The sequence below is a fragment of the Equus caballus genome, chromosome 11 (genome assembly GCF_041296265.1).
Source record: "Equus caballus isolate H_3958 breed thoroughbred chromosome 11, TB-T2T, whole genome shotgun sequence".
Lineage (NCBI taxonomy): Eukaryota > Metazoa > Chordata > Mammalia > Perissodactyla > Equidae > Equus > Equus caballus.
The window spans coordinates 36,559,170-36,578,345 of NC_091694.1; the positions used below are offsets into that span (position 1 = coordinate 36,559,170).

Below are 19,176 nucleotides of genomic sequence, written 5' to 3' on the forward strand. Positions count from 1 at the left end.
AGCTACCATTAGCATTACATGATGTGAATGCCTATGGCACTAATTGTTTACACTGCTGAATTGAATTTAAAAACATCTACTGGATTCTTTCTTTATAATAAGCACTATGGGCTGGGTGCTTTCCATTCAAAAGAAACACATGGGTCTTGTCACTAAGGGCAATTGAAGAGGGGTGCTTTGGCATCTATCATGTATCACAATGAAATGTAACTATAGATTATTGTTTTGAGCAGGTCTAACCCGTCCCCTGAACTAGACTATAAGCATCTTCATGGCTAAGAATGTACTATCACTAAAGCACCTAGCTCTGGGCCCCTAAAGCTGGCATCAAAGACTTAAATTCTAGTCTTTGCTCTATTACTTACCAGCCGGTGACCAAGGAGCCTTAATCTCTCTGAGCTTGAGCTTTTCCCGATGTGTACAATTGGAATAAATCCTAACTAATCTAACCTCATGGGATTGTGGTAAGGTGCAAATAAGAAAATTCACATGGAAGTTCTTTATAAATAAAAAGTCTTATTATTGCTAATAAATGTACATTGAATGATTAGAAATTGAAGGGAGAAAAACAGACTTTAGTTAGGGCTACTCAGAGAAGCCCTGATAAAATTGAAATCTGAGACTGTTCTGAAAACAAGCATAAAAAAGGAAGGAAGGAAGAAGAAAAGGAAGAAAGAAAGACGAAAATATTCCAGGTGAGGGGCAGTAGAAAAGACAGTCTTTCTATAGAAGGTAGATGAGAAAATGATTTAGGTCTTTTCATGGAACAGCAAAGGCTAGCTTGTTAGCCTTCAAAAATGATAGGCTGATGGTAAATATCAAGTTAAGGAGGTATCTTGAATGTAAAAGGGAATTGCTGTTGAGTGGGAGAATAACTTGGTAAGGGGGTATTTTGTACATTTAAGTTTTGGTGGTGAGCAGAAGGGAAAGTCTGGACGGGGAGACTTAAGGAAGATACACAGCTCAAAAGTATACCTACTGCAGTGTCTCCGGTGTGAGGTGAGTAAGGTTTTACACTAGAGAGATGGTAGTAGGAATTAAAAAACCAAAAAGGAGAAAGAGTAGGAGACACTGCAAAGAAAAAACTAACAGACCTTGGTGACTGACCAGATACAAATAAACATGTACACATGGCAGGTAGAGGATGGAACAATGGACAGCAAGAAAACAGAAGTCGTCATGATTTCTGAACAACTAGGGAGACAGGGTTTGGTTGCTTGGATTTTTTTTGTTTTTGTTTTCTTTTCTTTGAGGGGGGCTTGGGAGGTCAGAAGAGATGAAGGAAAATGATGAGAATTTAGGTTTAAACTATAGAGTTTGATGTCGACATGAGATATCTAAGTGACATAAAGTTGAAAGGAGGATGGAAGTATAACTCATATTTTCAAGGGAGAGGCAGAACAGACCTGAGGGGAGTTTGGGCCTGGACACTTAAGAGTTAAGTCACCAAAAAAAAAAATTCAGCAGGTGACTGGAAGTTCAAGACTGGAGCTCTGGGAAAGATTTAGGAACACAACTTCCCTTCCTTAAAACATTTTAAATATTTGAGGTCTATATTTTTTGACATAAAAAGAAATTCATTATATACTATTAAATCACTTTGGAATTTTACTCATATAGGCAGAACTATGTAAAAGACACAGCCATTATCAGTGATAGGCCTTACAAGTAGCATTGATGAAAGGATGACACACAACCAGCAGGAAACAGGCCATCACCAGTTTCTACCCAACTGAGGACTTACCTTTTGCTGGGTAAACTCTCTGAACATAGCTGCCAGCCTATCATCCTCAATATCACCATCAGTCTTGATAGCCACATTCAGAATATGAATTGGTTCATTCCTGGGGACCTGCAACCCAAGAACACAAGACAGAGAAATTAGGAGGCTGGCTAATACAGAGGCAGGGAGAAGTTACAGTGCTTGGTAGAATACCTGAAAAAGAGATATGCCCCAGAGGACATTTTGGTTTGCCCACTAGTACGAATAAGCAAATTGAAACCACTGCCCAGCATCTACAACTAAGATTAAATCAAGTAAAACACCTAACTTAAAAGACAAGGCAGCAAAGGCATTAGCTAGAGGTGGCTCCAAATCTTGACTTGACATGACCTTGAAGACCACTATGTCTCAACTTTTTCACCAATAAAATGGGAATGAAACCATTTGCCACATCTCTTCACAGAATGTGAAGAAAAATGAGTGAAAGAGGCCATGTGCACACATTCCCATATATTATATTTCCTAGCAATTTATCAAACAATGGAAGTATCAGACCATGGGAAAATAGCTGGTAAGGAACAAAATAGAACAAATTGTTTACCGAGAAATGAAAAGGAGGGATTTAATAAAAGGACAAAGTTTTAAACAAAATGTCTATTTTTTCCTGCTATCTTCTAAAGTCCATCATTCCCTGAAGACTACAACAGCACCACTCTGCAAATACACAAGCCATCACTAAGTAAGAATTAAAGCAACCAAAGCTCAAGTCTTTGAAAAAACATTTAGAGACCCAGAGGCAACTGCAATGGGTATAGTTGAGCCCATTCTACACTATGGATTCCAAGATTAATACAGGCTTTCTTTAGGTTAGAATTTATTCATATTCCACTTGTTTCCAGAAATACTTGGATGAGGCAGAGAAATTTAAATAATATAAAGTAGAGTAAAAAGATGAATTCTTGGGGGCCGGCCCGGTGGCAGAGTGGTTAAGTTCGCACGCTCTGCTTCAGTGGCCTGGGGTTTGCCAGTTTGGATCTGGGGCGTGGACCTAGCACTGCTCATCAAACCATGCTGTGGTGGCATCCCACATAAAGTGGAGGAAGATTGGCACAGATGTTAGCTCAGCGACAATCTTCCTCAAGCAAAAAGAGGAAGATTTGCAACCATTGTTAGGTCAGGGCCAATCTTCCTCACACACACACACGCACACACAAAGATGAATTCTTCCCTATAATGTGCCAAAGTCAGAAAGATAGAATATGGTACAAATCCTATGTCTAAAGGAACAAAGGTGACACTATACCTTGTCTTCATCGTACAGAGATGTGTGACCTGCCTCAGGGAATGTGGGGCTTTGAGGTGGGGAATCGCAGAAGCAGCCCATCACTTCATCAAAGATCCTGAAAAATATCAGAGAAACACCTACCATGAAAACCCAAGTGGCAGAAAACCTAAGTGGCAGGAAACTAACACCGCCATTGCCAGCTCAGTCTAAAAGAATAATCTACCCTACCCTGTACTCAACAGTCAACTGAATAGAACCACCAGTGGCTAGAGGTGACATGCAAAATTTCGCCAAGTGGCAGAAATTAGGAGGATGGATTGTTTAAACTTTAATAAACCATATATATTTTTTCTTTTTAAAAAAGAATGATGTAAAGCTCTTTGCTTTGTTTTTTTCGTATGTAAGATATGAGTACTGCTGTCATCATCAGTCTTAAAGTAACAGAAAGAGCCTGGGACTGGAGCAGTGACAGACCAATGTAATTACCCCTCCCCCTAGGGTAATGCATCAGTATACATCAAGAGATAGATGCTGAATGCATTTAATCAAAAGATGTATCGTCTCTGGTGGGGCTCACTCTAGTGTTGTGTTTAATTTCTCCTGACATTTCACTCATCACAGAGCAGACAGCTTCTTCTGTTAGCTCCTAAGGAAAAGATGGTTTTTGTTTGTTTCTTTTTTTTCTGACCAGGCTCATATAACAAGTAGAGGCTTGCAGAGTCTGAATGAGAGGTGGAAATGAAAGGATATATACCTCTCCAAGGGCGTATACAGCAAGGGCTACATGTCCTTAGCCAGCTCATGGCTATCCTGGGGACCTTTATTCATTTGGCAGAAATCTGAGACCCCAAAACAGAGATGCCCATGGCTCCCCTTGTACAGACACAGTTCCATGGTGTCTTACCTGACAAAATCTTCAAAAGTCCGAAAAGAGACCATTCCGCCCATCCTCTGACATGGTGGCGTGAAGGAGTTGTCCAATAGCACATCGCTGACACTAGCTACATGAGTCATGCCATAGTGGTTGAGGTTGGAGGAGAAGGACATTCTAAACGGTAATTCAATCAAGTGCGTTAGACAAGGAGGGTAGGAGCAAGGATTGGGAGAGTAACAATAGGAAAAAGGAGCTAGGAGAAAACTCTGAGGTAGGGTTAGGTTGAAGAGCAGATTTGGTTTTTTACCCATTGTGGATAAGGCTGTCTTGCTAGATTCACATTAACCTTTTTATTTGAACTGCTGCCAATACAAACCATATTTTTACCACCCCAAAATTTCTCCAAATAAAAATTAAAGACTATCAGGAATTTCACAGCAGTTTTAATACAACATTATGACATGTCTAATGAATGAACAGCACACAGGGTTAAAAACCATCCTGCATCTTCCCCTTCCCTAAAACATTCCCTCTTGTAAAAGGAAGTCAGCATGCCAAGTGAGTTGTAACTAGGCAACACTTAAGACATTTTTCTCTAGGAATTGCAATAGATTAAGTATGCACAGATAGATATATGCACGCACAACAACAACTCTCAGTCACTTGGAATGGTTTAGTAAATCATTATAAAAAACATTGTTTATCATACAGAAACAAGTTACAGTCTATAAAAGGAACTTTACTGAGGTATTTACTTTTTCCTTCAATGTGCTGATAGGGATACCAGTTATAAGCATTACAGCTCCTCCCTTTTTCAAAGAGACATTTTTCAACCCCAAATCGCAAAATTTCCTTTTTACATTTAAACACATCTACACCAAAGTAAACATATCTTTATCGAAGGCCCTTAACAAATCTCAGCAAGATACAAAAGGGCAGAGCATAGGTCTCGAAGCATGTGTAAGCATGACAAACAGGTGCTAAATGGAGATGCTGGAAGAGAACTGAACTGATTTGTTCAATCTAAAAACATAATGATCTGAATATTCTTTGATGCACCTCAGCAGTATGTACTGATAAATAATACTATAAAGTGTTTCTGAAAGCCCAGTCAATCAGGACAGCCTGTTAGGAAGGACCAAGCTAAAGGATGCCTCCAGGACTGGCCTGACATGTTACCAGCATACTGATATGAAGCAAGTTCACAGCAATGCAATGGCACCTGAACCTGGGGGAGCTGCTCAAAAATCTTGAAGTTCACCACCTGCAGAGTTGCAGGGGGAAGAGAGCCAGCAATGCAGACTTAAGATCTGGTATATATTGTACTCTATTGTAAATTTTAATTATAAAAGGTAACGGAATTTTTTATAGAATGGAAGTGCTGCTCACACAGACTATAGAGACTGACACTCCAGGCTTTTATTCCTTTGGCAAATGATGACCATGAAAAAGGTACTTTACCTTTTGACAGTACTAGGGAATAGAAAGGCAGAGGGGGAGAGGAAACCACTGATACCATGAATGAAACAAACAAATGAAACACACATCAAGCAAGACATGCACATGGTGTTCACTAGAAACTGGGATTCAAAGTTGTATGAACTCAGAAATGCTTTCATCCTCTTTTCTAGGATCACCAAATATATTTACTAAAGTAACAAGTTTGTGAGGCAGTATAACTTTTCTACCTGTCTGGCATTAGACAGGAAAGATAAAAGGGTTTCACACAACAAGTAAACGGAATTCGCTCTGAATAAGCCAACAGGCTGTGTTTGTGGCAAACATGGGGTTAAGTCTCTTTTTACTCAACTGAATCCCATGGGAAATATCCACTATTCAGCTTCCCCCACCACTATACTCATGGGCGATTACAGAAAATGGTAGGCAGGAATGAACCAAGCCCATTCTCCAAGGGCAGACAAGAGGACCAAACAGAAGTACTCCCTTTCCTCTCCTCATCAAAACTGGACTCTAAAGGCTATAATCAGTTCTGATTACTTAATATTTAAAGGGAGTGGGACAAAATAAACATAAGTCTATAAATATTTCCATGTATAATTGATCATCTACAAAGAGCTCGCCACCAACTTATTACTGCTTTAGCATTTTGTGGATTCCATTCCAATCAGAGTTGCTGTCCTCTCAAACTTGCATTGTGTTGCCTTGCTTGGCTCAGGAGCAGGAGGAACTCAAAATACTAAAATATCACTCGTGTTATTTTGGCCCAGAAACCTCTTCAGAGGGCTACACACATCAAAACTTAAATACAGTTTCCCAACGTTAATCTTACTATAGGTCTGAAATAGAACTTGACTTTCATATCATTACAACACTTTAACACTTTAGAAAAATAGCTAACAAACTGATAAAACATGAGATCAGCTATTTCTGCATCTGCATTCCTCTAAAAGGAGAAGCAAATTAGAGAAACTAAAAACTGAAAAACTTATCAACAATTTGCCAGGATACGAGTAACCTTAAAGGTTTCTCCTCTGAAAGCCCCAAATTAAACAGAGAACGTAGCAAAAAAAAAAAAGATGTTTACAGCAAAGCTGAACATCAAGCAGACAACTCCCCTATCACATACAGCTAAATGGGAGCTTTTCCATACTGAGGCTTTCAAGTACTGCTTTTTGAACAGCTAAAGAAAAGCTGAAGACATGTTTTCCAAACAGAAAGAATAATTTAGTATGTCCAAAGGGGAGCTCAGGACTCCCTAGCAGAAGATAACATATTAGCTTGTCAAGCGTAGTGTTATTTTTCCCCTGATTTCACTATTCTAAGTTACAAAAAGCTGCTTTTAATTGGAAAAGAAACTAAACATACGGTACCTGTTTAGCGTGGGGATGTTCCCTCTGTAATTAAACAACCACAGTTAGTTACTGATAGGTTAGTGAAAGCCATAATAAAAGAATTGTCAAAGCAGATACAGACCAGTGGTGAGGAGCTCCAGTTTGGCAGCTCTGGCACTCAGCAGACATAATTAAGTGCTCATTACCCTTCAACCCCCAGGGTGCCTCCTAAGAGGCAAGCCTCCTGACCTACCTCACCACAGCAGCTGTTGATGGAAAAGGGTCAAAATGTATTTACCATGAATTTTATTTTATAGCTCTATTATAAAAAATAACGCAGAGTAGTGATAAAACACAGGCTCATGAAAATTAATTTAAGTTATATGATATAGTATATTATCTTAAGCTTCAACATGAAATATAATTCTTGACAAGATTCTTAGAGAATCTCCTTCCTCGTTCCTGTTTCACTAAAAACACAATAACGAGGTTCAGAGAAGTTGATTCCACAGTCCCCATCACCTTAAATGCTTTCGAAGATACATGATGAACCTACAGACTCTCTTCCAAGGAAAAGAAGCCAGTAATCTGGGTTGCCAGCTACCCTTTCTAAGTCTCTTTAGCTATGCTCTTCCTCCCATAGACTGGGGTGAGGGGGTTGGTGTTAGAAAGGAGGGTCCTCTGTACTGTATGAACTTAAAAGAACTGAAAATCATGCAGGAAATGTAATGATAAATGAATTCTATGACTAGAGTGGTACAATTTGTTAAAATGAATTAATACTTTTTAAACTAAATGAGTTTAGGGTAATAACGACTTCAAAACTGCTGTAGGCTTCAAAACTCAGGGCCTCTCATAAATAAAACTTTATCTAAATTTGACTAGCCCTAGAATTTACTGATAAAGAATGTGACAAAACCATGAAAGAAAGACTAGGATAAGAACGGAAACTGCAAAGCAAACCTCCTGCATTCTCTTTGGTCTTAGCCACCAACTCTTTTTTTACCCCTTAATCTGACATCAGTCATTTCCTCAACTGAAAAAAAACCCCCAAAAAACCCCTATTTTCAATGTTAAAGGACAAAGTTATACTTACCACTCACAATTTAGGAGGACTGTAAGGGGGCTGATTGGTTGATATCTTAACCTTCTAACATTCTTTTATCAGCATTTAATCATTGTTGGGATTTTCTGGCACACAGACGACTTAATGGGCAGAACATAGTGGGTGGTGCTGATGATATGTGGGAAGGAGGAGAGAGGGAGGAAAATGATGCACTTTCCTTAGCAGTGAAAGGAGCAGAACAGACTGAGCTGGCCATATAAATAAAAAGCTGTGACACATCACTGCACACAAACTGTATACCTTGTGTGATTTGTGAGTAGCAATGCTCTCTGCATCAAACCTGTATCACAGAGTGAATTCCTAAGGCAGGGAGAGCAACTGCCAAGTGCAAAAACCTGCACCTTTGCTGTGTGGATTCTTTGAGCCTCTTACTTAGGCAGATGGGTTTCATTTTACAAGAGATCCTTAGTTATAATGCACCTGACCCTCATCAACAAACAAAAAGTACGCACAGCTTCTAGAGCTGAGGGAGGTGGAACTAAGCAGAAAACTAAATGTAGATGCTAGTGAAAATACAGGAAAGTCTCCCTTTTAATATATAAAGTATTCTAAAGAATTAGGCAACCTGCACAGCCCCTTACCGTGAACCTCAGTTCAGAGAGAAGAACCTTACAACCAAAGCAAAGCAATCTGAGGCTCCATCCATCCAGGTTTCTGGAATTTAGAAACCAGTATAATCTCTCTCACCTGTTAACCAATTTCTTAAACTAATAAAATGGTCTCATTGCTTCTGTAGCTACACTCTAATCCCTTAGGGAGTCTTCACAGGATGAGGGCCAAGTTTTCAGTAGAAAAGGGCCTGAATTGAAAAGAACACCACCAACAAAAAGCCAGCCCCTCTCCATCAGCAATTCTCAAGCTCTCATAGGGAGCCCCCTGCTGCTTTGTTATAGGAATTGTGCACCATCTACACAGTATGGGGTAAGAACAAAAGCTCCCAGCATCTCCAGTTTTTAAAGGAATGGCCCCAAATCAATCATGTAAGAGGTTAAGTTTAGAGACAGCTTATCCTCTTTGGTAGAATAAGAATCTTTAGGGCTCTAGGGGAGATGCACAGGGAAGGAAAGATAAACTCTCTATTACCAGGTAAACACTTAACCATGTCCATAATGATCATTTTTATGTTTTGTTACCCTATAGAGGAACTATTTGATCAATTTAAGACTATGACCAACGTGGTATACTGCACACTATGGTGATACACTAGAAATCTAGATCCATGGTCTATACAAAAACAAAAAACCAAGAAGAGACTGCATGGAGTGAAATATTCCATATACATAGCTAAAAATAAAGTAAAATCTACCACATTCCACTGCATACTCATCATGTGAAAATATCAAATTGCTCAACCTCTGACAGGACGATCAAATGCACTTTCAAATACATAAATGGGATATAAATTCACGTCTCATAAAACATTTGCTGTTTAGACTATGCAAAGCACTTACAATGAATCTTCACTCAATGTTTTGATAAATACTGGAATGATTTTCCTTCTAATAGATTAGCTCCACTTTACAGATGTGATAACTGAGAAACCAAAGGGGATGCTTTCCAAGGACACTGTTCAATATGGTGTCATAATCCAGAATCTAGACCTGGCATTTTCTCATTTCAGTTCCTGTGGCTAGCATTCCACATCAATATAGAATAAATTTAAAGAAGGACAAGAGAAATCCTTTGAATTCTGAGGTTCCTGACATTAAGTCACCTCTGATTTTATTGATCTGCCTGCCTAGAATGGCTGGAGAGCCTGCTTCAATAAGAATGGAAAGTCAGACTTGCTGCCTGCTAGCTGAACCCTCTTTTATTTAAGGAACACTGACTTCTCTGGCAGTTACAACTTCTCTGAGCCTTTTACTATCCCTTCCAGTTCAGTTTCATTTTGCTTGATTCTAGCTGGCCCTACGTAAATCTTTTATCATATAAAAATGCTCCCAATTCTTTTGCCTTCTAACTTGAAGAAAAAAAAAATGACCCTATATGAAAATGATGGGGATGCATGCAAACAAGCAGTGGTTACATCAAGCTGTGACTGAGAGCCAGTATAGGGCAAATCTTTTGAAATCAGGCAACAAAGGAGAACCAGAAGAGGTCGGCTGAATAACCTACTAGCAGTCACTAACAGCAGTACCATAGAAGAAAGAGCAATTTGACTGGCTGTGACCAGTGGTGGTCTCCTTGAGTAACTATATTTCTACAGGAGAATCCAAATCAAGAGCTGTAAAATACATCTGAACCATGTATTTCTACTGGTGTCTCCCCTACCAACTCCTTGCAGTTCCGATGCCCTGATTCCACTGCAGACCTTTAGTTTACAATAAAACGATCACAGCTTCATTCATTTGCAGCCCCTTGAAAGCCCCTTCTTTGCTCTGCTGGAAGATTTCGCTCTTTCTGAAACAAGTACGCCAACAGAGCTACAGCATATTACTGTTGCCTGCTGTATAATTAGCTACAAATCCACAGCACAAAACTACAGGGATTTACAGGTGCCCTGGATTCTGCTTTTCCTTCCCCCTGGAATCAGTTAGTCTTCCTTGACAAGAAGGGACCTTGGGCTACCCTAATGATATATTGAGAGTTTTAAACTCGACTCTCCAATCTTACAAGTCTAGAATGCCAAAATAACACAGCAGAGACTGGAAGCTGAGCCATGGATACAGGAAAGCACTCTGGTAAGCACTTAAACCTGCTGAGAATCTTCTCTTCTGCCAGCTGCTTGCATCTTATCAGCAGACTACCCTGAATGAAGGAAGCAAGCACTGTAGGATTTTATTTATTTATAGCTCATTCTGGCCTGCTAACTACAACCAAGTGCTCCCATTGCTAAAAAATGCTACAAGTTGGATGACTTTTGAGTGTCTCAGTACGAGCCAAAGAAGGGTCTAATCTCTGGGTGTCAAAGATTATCAGAATTCTCAAGAATGACAGCAGGCTGCTGATTAGTCACATGAAAGGCTTCTCATTTCTAAACTTCTTCACAACCTTCCTCATAAAAAAGGAGGTCCAGAGGCCAGCCACCGACAGCTAAACACTGAAGGTGCCAAGCAGCCTAAACTCAGTCGTGACCAAAACATGTGCTATCAGAGGAAAACATAGCCGACCTCTTCTGGATGTAAGACACGAGAAAAGGACAGTGCTTGAATTAAAACAATGTAACACACAAGGCCAAATTTGCAAGGAGTAAATAGCAGAGAAGGTACAATGCAACTTGACTTAACTAAAGCATCGATTTCCATCTAAGAAATAGGTGGAAGTAAACACCAATAGGTCCTCACCCATTATATACGTAGAGAAACATACAATAAAGTATACTTCCATCTCCTGCATCAATTTTGATGCTTCTTGTTTGAATCACAGATTAAAAGTTAAAAACAATGAACTATGTTCACTAATGTGTATTACTCACGAAAATCATCTGGAGTTTTAAATTTCATACTCCTAGACTGTCATAATATGCACAGCCACATGAATTGCCACAGAGTTTATGGGATAATAGCTTTTACACGTTTGTATAAATATAGCTATATTTTAGAAGATCAAATACAGAGGCAGACTAAAGAATTTATTTGTTTTCAGATTATTCTGAGTTACTTAATATGCCCAAAGCAAGCTAAGGGAAATCCTGAATGTAAAATGAATTGGTGAATTGTCAAAAATAAAGACATTCAGGACGATGCTTTAGTGTAACAAGCTTTGCCATCACCAGCACCAGCGAGTGATAAACTAGGGTTTCAGAACGAGAAAAATGTCAAACACACACATACCTCAGGCTCTAAACCCTGAGCCTCACTGGAGGAAGAAAGAGAAAACGGAATGCTAAACCATATAGTCTGAGCTCCAGGATTAATCCGTGTAAAACAGTGGTTGAACTTACTAAAGAGCTGGGTTGATGGAATCTTAGACCAGAGAATTAAGTCCTAAAAGTCTGGATAATAATAAAATATTCTCTTACTGTAGACCAGCTGTCCTGACTATTCCTGAACCAAGAAAACGACTGAAGACACTCAGTAACTTCTCCTTTAAAAACTGCTAACTGGCTACAAGTTACCTTTAAAAAAAGACAGCGACAATCCTCTCCCTTCAAAAAAATTCACATTTAATAGGACAAAGCCTTTAAATGCTAAGAAGATAAAGAAGGAAAAACACACACACACCCCCATGTGTCACATACAGATAGGTTTCCTGCTACGCTAAAGTCAGGAAAATCTCTGTAGCTGCTGTTCCAGTGAAGGGAATGTAAGAAGAAAGGGGTGTATCTAGATTAGGAGCTTCCCTGAGTGAAGCTCTAATAATTGGATCCTCTGGTGACTAAGACCTGCGGATGTCAAAAACTTGCAACTATAGTTCCCATAAAAAAGTTCAGAAGTCTTGGGCAGAAGATCAAGAATATGATAACGTTGCTTGATTGAAGCCCATCTCCTAGCAAGAAGGATGATGCAGAAAGTCACAGAGATTAGAAAATAAACGGTTTACGGGGCTGGCCCCGTAGCTGAGTGGTTGGGTTCGTGCGCTCTGCTTTGGCGACCCAGGGTTTCACCAGTTCGGATCCTGGGCACGGACATGGCACCGTTCATCAACGCCATGCTGGGGCAGTGTCCCACATGCCACAACTAGAAGGACCCACAACTAAAAATATACAACTATGTACCAGGGGGCTATGGGGACAAAAAGGAAAAATAAAATCTTTAAAAAAAAAAATAATAAACTGTTTAGTCAACCGCTACTTTTTAAAAAATATATTGAGAAGAATTAGGAAAAAACACAGTCAAATTATACTGAAACACAGAGTAACTGAATGTCAAGCAAAAGTCTCAGTCAAGCAATGAATAAGTGCTAGAGATCTGTTGTACAACACTGTACCTAAAGACAACAATAATATATTGTACACAAAAATTTAAGAGCAGAGATCTCATGTTAAGTGTTCTTTCCACAAAAAAATAAAACTATTAAAAAGTACTGAAAGAAGTCAAGCCATACAAAGTCCTATGATGAATTTAAACAAAAATAAAAAGGCACCAAACGTGTTGGCCATGTACCTACTGCCTAAATGTGCTAAAAAAAGGGTGTCTTCTCCTTTCTTAGAGGCTGCTCCATGGATTTGCATTGGCAATTGCTTGTGTTTTGCCTACTTCTCTAAAAATCAAAACATGCCCGAATGGGACATGGGTTTTCAATCCAAACAGCATCCAAGGAATTTTCCTGAAAAAATTCTCCACTGTTCTTAGTTTGCAGACAGAGAGGCATTTTTCATCCCAACCCACAGGGGCTAAATTACTAGTCAAAAACAAATGGTAGGAATGGAATTCCACCAGGTGACCCTCCACACAACAAGAGACTGTAGTCTTGCTTTGATAATATAGCTTAGAAAGATACTCATTTCTAAGGACGTGCTGGACAAATTTAGTCTACTTCAAATGAAGGCCTGGCTAGGAATGTGAAGACCAAACGCCTGGGAAAAAATACAAAAAATTGGTTAAAGAATGTATCTGTTTTCTCCCTCAAGAATTTTTGGTTTGCTAATTCCAATTGGGAAAAATATTATAAAATTCTGTTTTGCATTGATAAGTAAAATATGTATATTCATATGCCTGTTCTCTATTATCACAGAATAATTTTTAATGCACATATAAAATACTGTAGCATTTCTATAGTATCAGATGTGGATAAGTCCTGTAACTACTTAAGAACAAGCCACATAAGGATGAAAATTTTTCTTAAATCTCTCCTAGGGGTACCACCATTAACATAAAACAACGAAAACTCAGTATGATTGTCCAAATTAATTTTTGGTCTTGGGTCAAGCTGTTCATGTGGCTACAAAGTGCTTGAAATACAGCTGGTCTGTATTGAGACATGCTGTAAGTGTAAAACACACTCTAAATTTTAAAGACTTAGTATGAAGGATGGAAAAAATCTCAATTTTTATTACATATTGAAATGATATTTTGGATATAATAGGTTAAATAAAATGTTATTAGAAGTAATTTTATCTGTTTCTTATTACCCTTTTAAAATATAGTCAATAGAAAATTTCAAATTATATATGTGGCTTGCATTATATTTCTATTGGACAGTGCTGGTCTAGTAGTAGTGATTCTCAACCATAGGAGTTCAACAGAGTTATCAGAGGAACTTTTTCAAAGAGTGATCCTCTGGTTCAAAATGAATCAGAATATTGGCAGTCAGGATCCCAATGTGTGCATTTTTAAAATACTTCCCAGATAATTCTGAGAATCATTAATCTAGAGGTTAGTGGACATAGTTGTATCCTTGAGCCTTACAGGACTGAGAGTAGAATGGATGCTGGTAGATAGTCTCCTGGAACTTATTTCTGTAGAATAAGAAACAATATGCTTACTGCCTGCTTGTTCAAAACAATAAGAACAGACAAGAATAAAAGTACTGGAGTTAGAAAAAAGTTGCATCTTGCCTCAAAACTAAAACTAAGAGATCTTAGAATTCTTTTGTAAGGTGAGCAGGCCTCCCATGTAATAAAGAATTTGACTGGCCTTTCTCCCTGGTTCCTGAGAGAGACTCTAAACCCTTAGAATTTCTCAAGTAATAGAAGTGTCTTCATTATTCATGAGCCCCTTGGATCACACTTGGGTTTATGCTAAGAGATGATATAACTCAGGACATGGGCTGCTCACTAGAAAGATCAACCATGTGACTAGAGGGTTGGGGGCTTTGAGCCAGCTGGACCTCTGAGGAGGGGAGAGGGGCTGTAGACTGAGTTTAATCATGCGGCCTACCATTTAATCAATTATGCCATGGTAATGAAGCCCTTATAAAACCTCTGGACAGTAAAGCTCAATGGAACTTCTTGGTTGGTGAACACAATGATATGCTAGGAGGAAAATATATCCTGATTCCACAGGGAAAGAACAAGGGAAATTCCGTGTTTAGGTCCCACACTCAGACATTCCTCTACATGTCTCTTCATTTGGCTGGTCCTGGTCTATATCCTTTATAATAAAACTGTGATTGTAAGTACAGTGCTTTCCTAAGTTCCATAAGCTGTTCTAGTGAATTATTGAACCTGAGGGGGTCATGGGAACCCCCAAATTTGTAGCCAGTTGATCAGAAGTATGGGTGGCCTGGGAACCCCACTTGTGGCCCTATCTGAATAGGGGCAGTTTTTGGAGAACTGAGCCCATAACTTGTGGCATCTAATGCCAGGTGGTTAGTGTCAGAATTGAATTGCAGTTGGTGTCAGAATAAGGTAATAACTCCAAATTGTAACAAAAATATTTTTTTAAAAATATATATAAAATCTTATAAAATGAAATTCAAGTAGCAAATCAGTAATAAGTGAATAAGCTCTACTCTAACACTGAATATCACTCTGTGATTAAATCTAATAATACATTTTACATTCTTAAACTAACAAAAGGACTTTAGATCTAAAAAAGCCTTAAAGCAATTTTAATATTTTTCTGATTTTCACAAAGATTATCTTATCTTTCCTTCTTTATTTGCCCTAATCTTCACTTTTACATCTATGCAAATAATGACAATGATAATAATAATCCAGCAGTTTATAATTTTATATCCACACAACCAAGGAAGACTTTAGATCAGAACTACAGTTCTGTTCTTGTCTAGTTTTTATCCATACATACATAGAGGTGTGTATACCTCAGATGTTGGGAGGGACAAGTACACAAGTTTTAAAACCATATCAGGAATAACCAAGCTTCACATGCTAGAGATGGAAAGGTAAATAAGATTCCTTAACAAACAGTTAAGAAGCATTTCTCTCATTTTCCAGTTGACTTTCCCTCAACAAACTGGACACATATCCTCAAATAAAAAAATAGGACAGGGAGAGCAATTCAGAAAGACAAGGGGAGCAATGAGGAGGGAGGGAAATCAGAAGCAGCTCTGCAGTCTGATTACAAATCACTGCCAAAAGGGAAGAGGTAGTAGAAAGCAGGGAGAAAGGAGAATGTCCTGAGAATTACAAAGAGCACCAGTATAGCATGTAGTTCTCTACAATTATTCAGGGAATGCAGGAAAAGAAAGAAGACGGAGTGCTGAGCCCATGTGTGCCATGAGTACTTCGCCGCTCGCTGAAGGACAACCATTCGTTTCTAGAAAATGAGATTCTGAAATCCATGGAGGCAAAAATGTACTGAGAGATGCTTGCTAAATCAAGGATATATGCTTCTCTGCCAGCCATAAGGTATTTTTGAGGTAGAGAAGTGAAAGGATTTTCTGAGACAAAGAAGAGAAGTACTTTTTCTGAAGATGTCTCTGCTCATCTGCTGACCTCTGCTGGATCAACAGTGGCATCCAGTGGCCAAAAGTCTCAGCACAGACTTCTTTGTCTCTAGGAAGGGTTTCTATTGCTTTGGGTGAAGTGGCAATTCAGAACAAAACCATTTCTGGTGTCTATAACTAAGGATCCCCAAAGACACAGTACTTGTAATACAAAGTGAAGAACCAAAGGCCATAAAGAAGAAATGGAGGGGGGCAGCTTAAGATTGGCTGTGGTATTTATATTTCCTGTGGTATTACTAAAAAGAATGAAAATACAGCAGGGGATGAACATATTGCGTAGGTGGAATTCCTAGGTTTTCACTGCCTCAGAATACTTTTTAAAAAATGAGTATACAAGATAAAGTATTTTCATTTTAAAACCAAAGCAATACTGGAACAAATTTCCATATGTATATTTTATTTTTTAAAGGGCTTAGGAAGGGAAGAATAATGGAATCAGCAGGGCTTAATTAAGTAATTTACTTGGATTTACGTTTGCTTCTGAAGTGTGATTTTTAAAAACTGATTGAGTTTCAACGGCTAAATTCAGGTGTCTGTTTTTAGGGAGATAATGAAATTGGCTCAGGTATAACCTTAACCCATAGCAAACATACAGAAAAGAAAAGCATCCCACCCAAGCTATTTTTATATTCTAACTGTTAACTTAAACTGCTAACAAAGTGATTTTCTGGCAAAGTTCCCAGCATGTAAAATGCTAATAAATTCTTTCTAACTTAAAAGAAAGAAAAGAACTATGTTTCCTCAGTGACATAATACAAGCAAAAAATGAATGGATTAATCCTAAACTTTTATCTTAGTCCATACTTTCTCTCTCCAGGTCAAAGATCAAAAAAAAGAAGTGGGCACCAAGAGACTCTTCTCTAATGGTTTAAATTTGTTCATTTTCTGCTCTACATTTCTAGCTAAAAAAAAAACAAGGAACTGTCATACACATTACTCCCCTCAACTCTCCTGATAGAGTTCTGGCTGGCTCAGGTGCACAGACCAGCTCAAACTCACCTGTTTGGATGAGATGTGGGCAGCATGAACTGGAATTCCACCACGCAGGTGTTGTCCTTAAGCTGGCGGTGTTGTACACTGTTAAGTTCATAGGCAATATAAGCCCTTCGAACATACACCTGGTTAAAAAGTAATCCTCAGTAAATATACTTCAAAAGCAGAAACTAAGAGATGGCTAGCCCAGGAAAAAGACAGTCTTAAAAAGAGGTATCTGATGCAGAAGAAGGTGGTTTGCAGTGACAGAAGTCCCAAGGCTCTGTGCATACACACCTTGCTTTAATTAATAAAACTGGAGTCTAAAACTATACCCATGACTATAAAAGGAAACAAAACTAGCCTCTCTCTGCTGGACACATCTAGGTGTGTGGTAAACTTTTCACGCTAACCTAAACTCTGGAGAACGTTTGATCTTTAGCGAAAGAGAGAATACAGAACCACGACCATTAGCTCATTAAGCACGATCATTTCAACAGAAGATAAAAGCAAACAGTGAGAAAACGGGAGGTGCTGATTCTGGGCCACTTAAGGAGTGAAAAGAGAAGACAGAAGCAATCGTAGTACAGTTCAACTCTTTTACCATCTTGTATCTTTGTTTTGTTCTGTTTTCTAACTGGCCAAAATCAATTTTAGGTTATTTTATCCCCTTAAACCCTAGGCAAAAGCAGTAAGGCATAATTTGACATATAATATCTCAAAAACATTAACTTGACCCAAGAGTTAAAGAAACAGCAACAGGCTGTATCTCAGCAAAAACCATCAGTCCAACCTCTTGCACTTCACAGCCAACTTGCCATGCACATAAAATGCTATGTGGGATTCTACCAGCATGTGAGGTATATAAAGAGAGGTCTCATTAAATGACATGAAAGCATTGTAAGACACAGATACTTTAAAAATTTGGTATTTACTGAGTAGGATACATTACCCTCTACCCATAGAATACAAATAAAAAGTAACCCAAAAGAGCTGGCAACAGATTATAGTGATGTCATATTACATAAAATAATCTAAAAACATTTAGATTCTTTTCCTCATTTCAAAAAAACATCACTTGGTAATTTTACAGTAGTATTCGGAGCCTGCAATTTTTGTGCTTAATGAGGTAATGTGCTGTAGTGGAAACATAAAATCTTTGCGTCAGATTGACCTAGCTTCAAATGCAAACTCTTCTATTTATTATCTATGAGATTTTGGACAAGTCACAACCTCTCAGAGTCTCACTCTCTTCTTACTTCATAAAGTAAGTGTAGGATTAAATGAGGAAAATAAAGCACCTAAAACACAGTTCATTAAACATTATTACCTTCTTTCCCATGACGACATAGTTCATAAGAGCTGCTTGACAATTTCAAATATAACTAAAATCCATTTTATTTGGCCCAAACCACAAAACAGTACATGTTTTGATCAGCCATGTATTTTTTCATTTGTTATGTTACAGGGAATCCTAATTCATTATGAAATAGGAGAATTCAAATACCTGGAAAGTAGACTATTGAAAAAATCTGGCAGCTATTTTCCTGTGACTGGAGCCCAGAAGCTGGTGATGAGTTCAAATGAAACACTTGAGTAAAGTAAGATCATGGTTTAGTCTTTATCATTTCAGAAGAAAAGAAGATTCCACTCTTAAGAACCAACATTAAGGCCAAAGAAAAAGGACTCACATCATAGGCAAACAGAGAAAATCAGCTAAAAACCAAGAAGCAGGTCATGTCACATTACTATGAAAGCTTACCTCTAGAGCTGCCATCCTTACTACCTGGTTGCTGTGATAGAAGAAGTTTGGAAGGACATCAAAAATAGATGTTTCAGACAAGATGAGTTTCTGGAAGGTACAAAGGCAGGCTTAAACCATTACATCCAAAAGAGAACAATTTCAATGGACAATATTTGGTATTTGAAGCATTTAGTGAAACAAGAATTTTGTCCTTGAATGTCATGTATGAATACCTTTTCTGTGCCTCAGCTACAAAATGGGAAAAATGATAATACCTCTTCTCATAGGACTGGTTGTGAGGATTAAAAGAGCTAATATATGTAAAATTCTTAGAACAGTGCATTAACAATACATTAATGATATACTAA

The 19,176-nt window shown here is 38.4% G+C and overlaps 1 protein-coding gene across 18 annotated transcripts in view; it reads right to left on the reverse strand.

Moving 5' to 3' along the window:
• ACACA (acetyl-CoA carboxylase alpha) overlaps positions 1 to 19,176 on the reverse strand; it is a 271,880-nt gene that overhangs the window by 106,179 nt on the left and 146,525 nt on the right. For 15 of the 18 annotated variants that reach the window (XM_023652967.2, XM_070227565.1, XM_070227562.1 and 12 more), the window contains 6 exons: positions 18,827 to 18,916; positions 17,092 to 17,210; positions 6,714 to 6,737; positions 3,913 to 4,056; positions 3,027 to 3,123; positions 1,745 to 1,852 (listed from right to left, as the gene is read on the reverse strand). In XM_023652967.2, coding sequence (XP_023508735.1) covers positions 1,745 to 1,852; positions 3,027 to 3,123; positions 3,913 to 4,056; positions 6,714 to 6,737; positions 17,092 to 17,210; positions 18,827 to 18,916 — 582 coding nt within the window. The remainder of the gene's footprint in view (positions 1 to 1,744; positions 1,853 to 3,026; positions 3,124 to 3,912; positions 4,057 to 6,713; positions 6,738 to 17,091; positions 17,211 to 18,826; positions 18,917 to 19,176) is intronic. The other 3 variants (XM_070227563.1, XM_070227569.1, XM_070227570.1) reach the window with 1 other exon arrangement.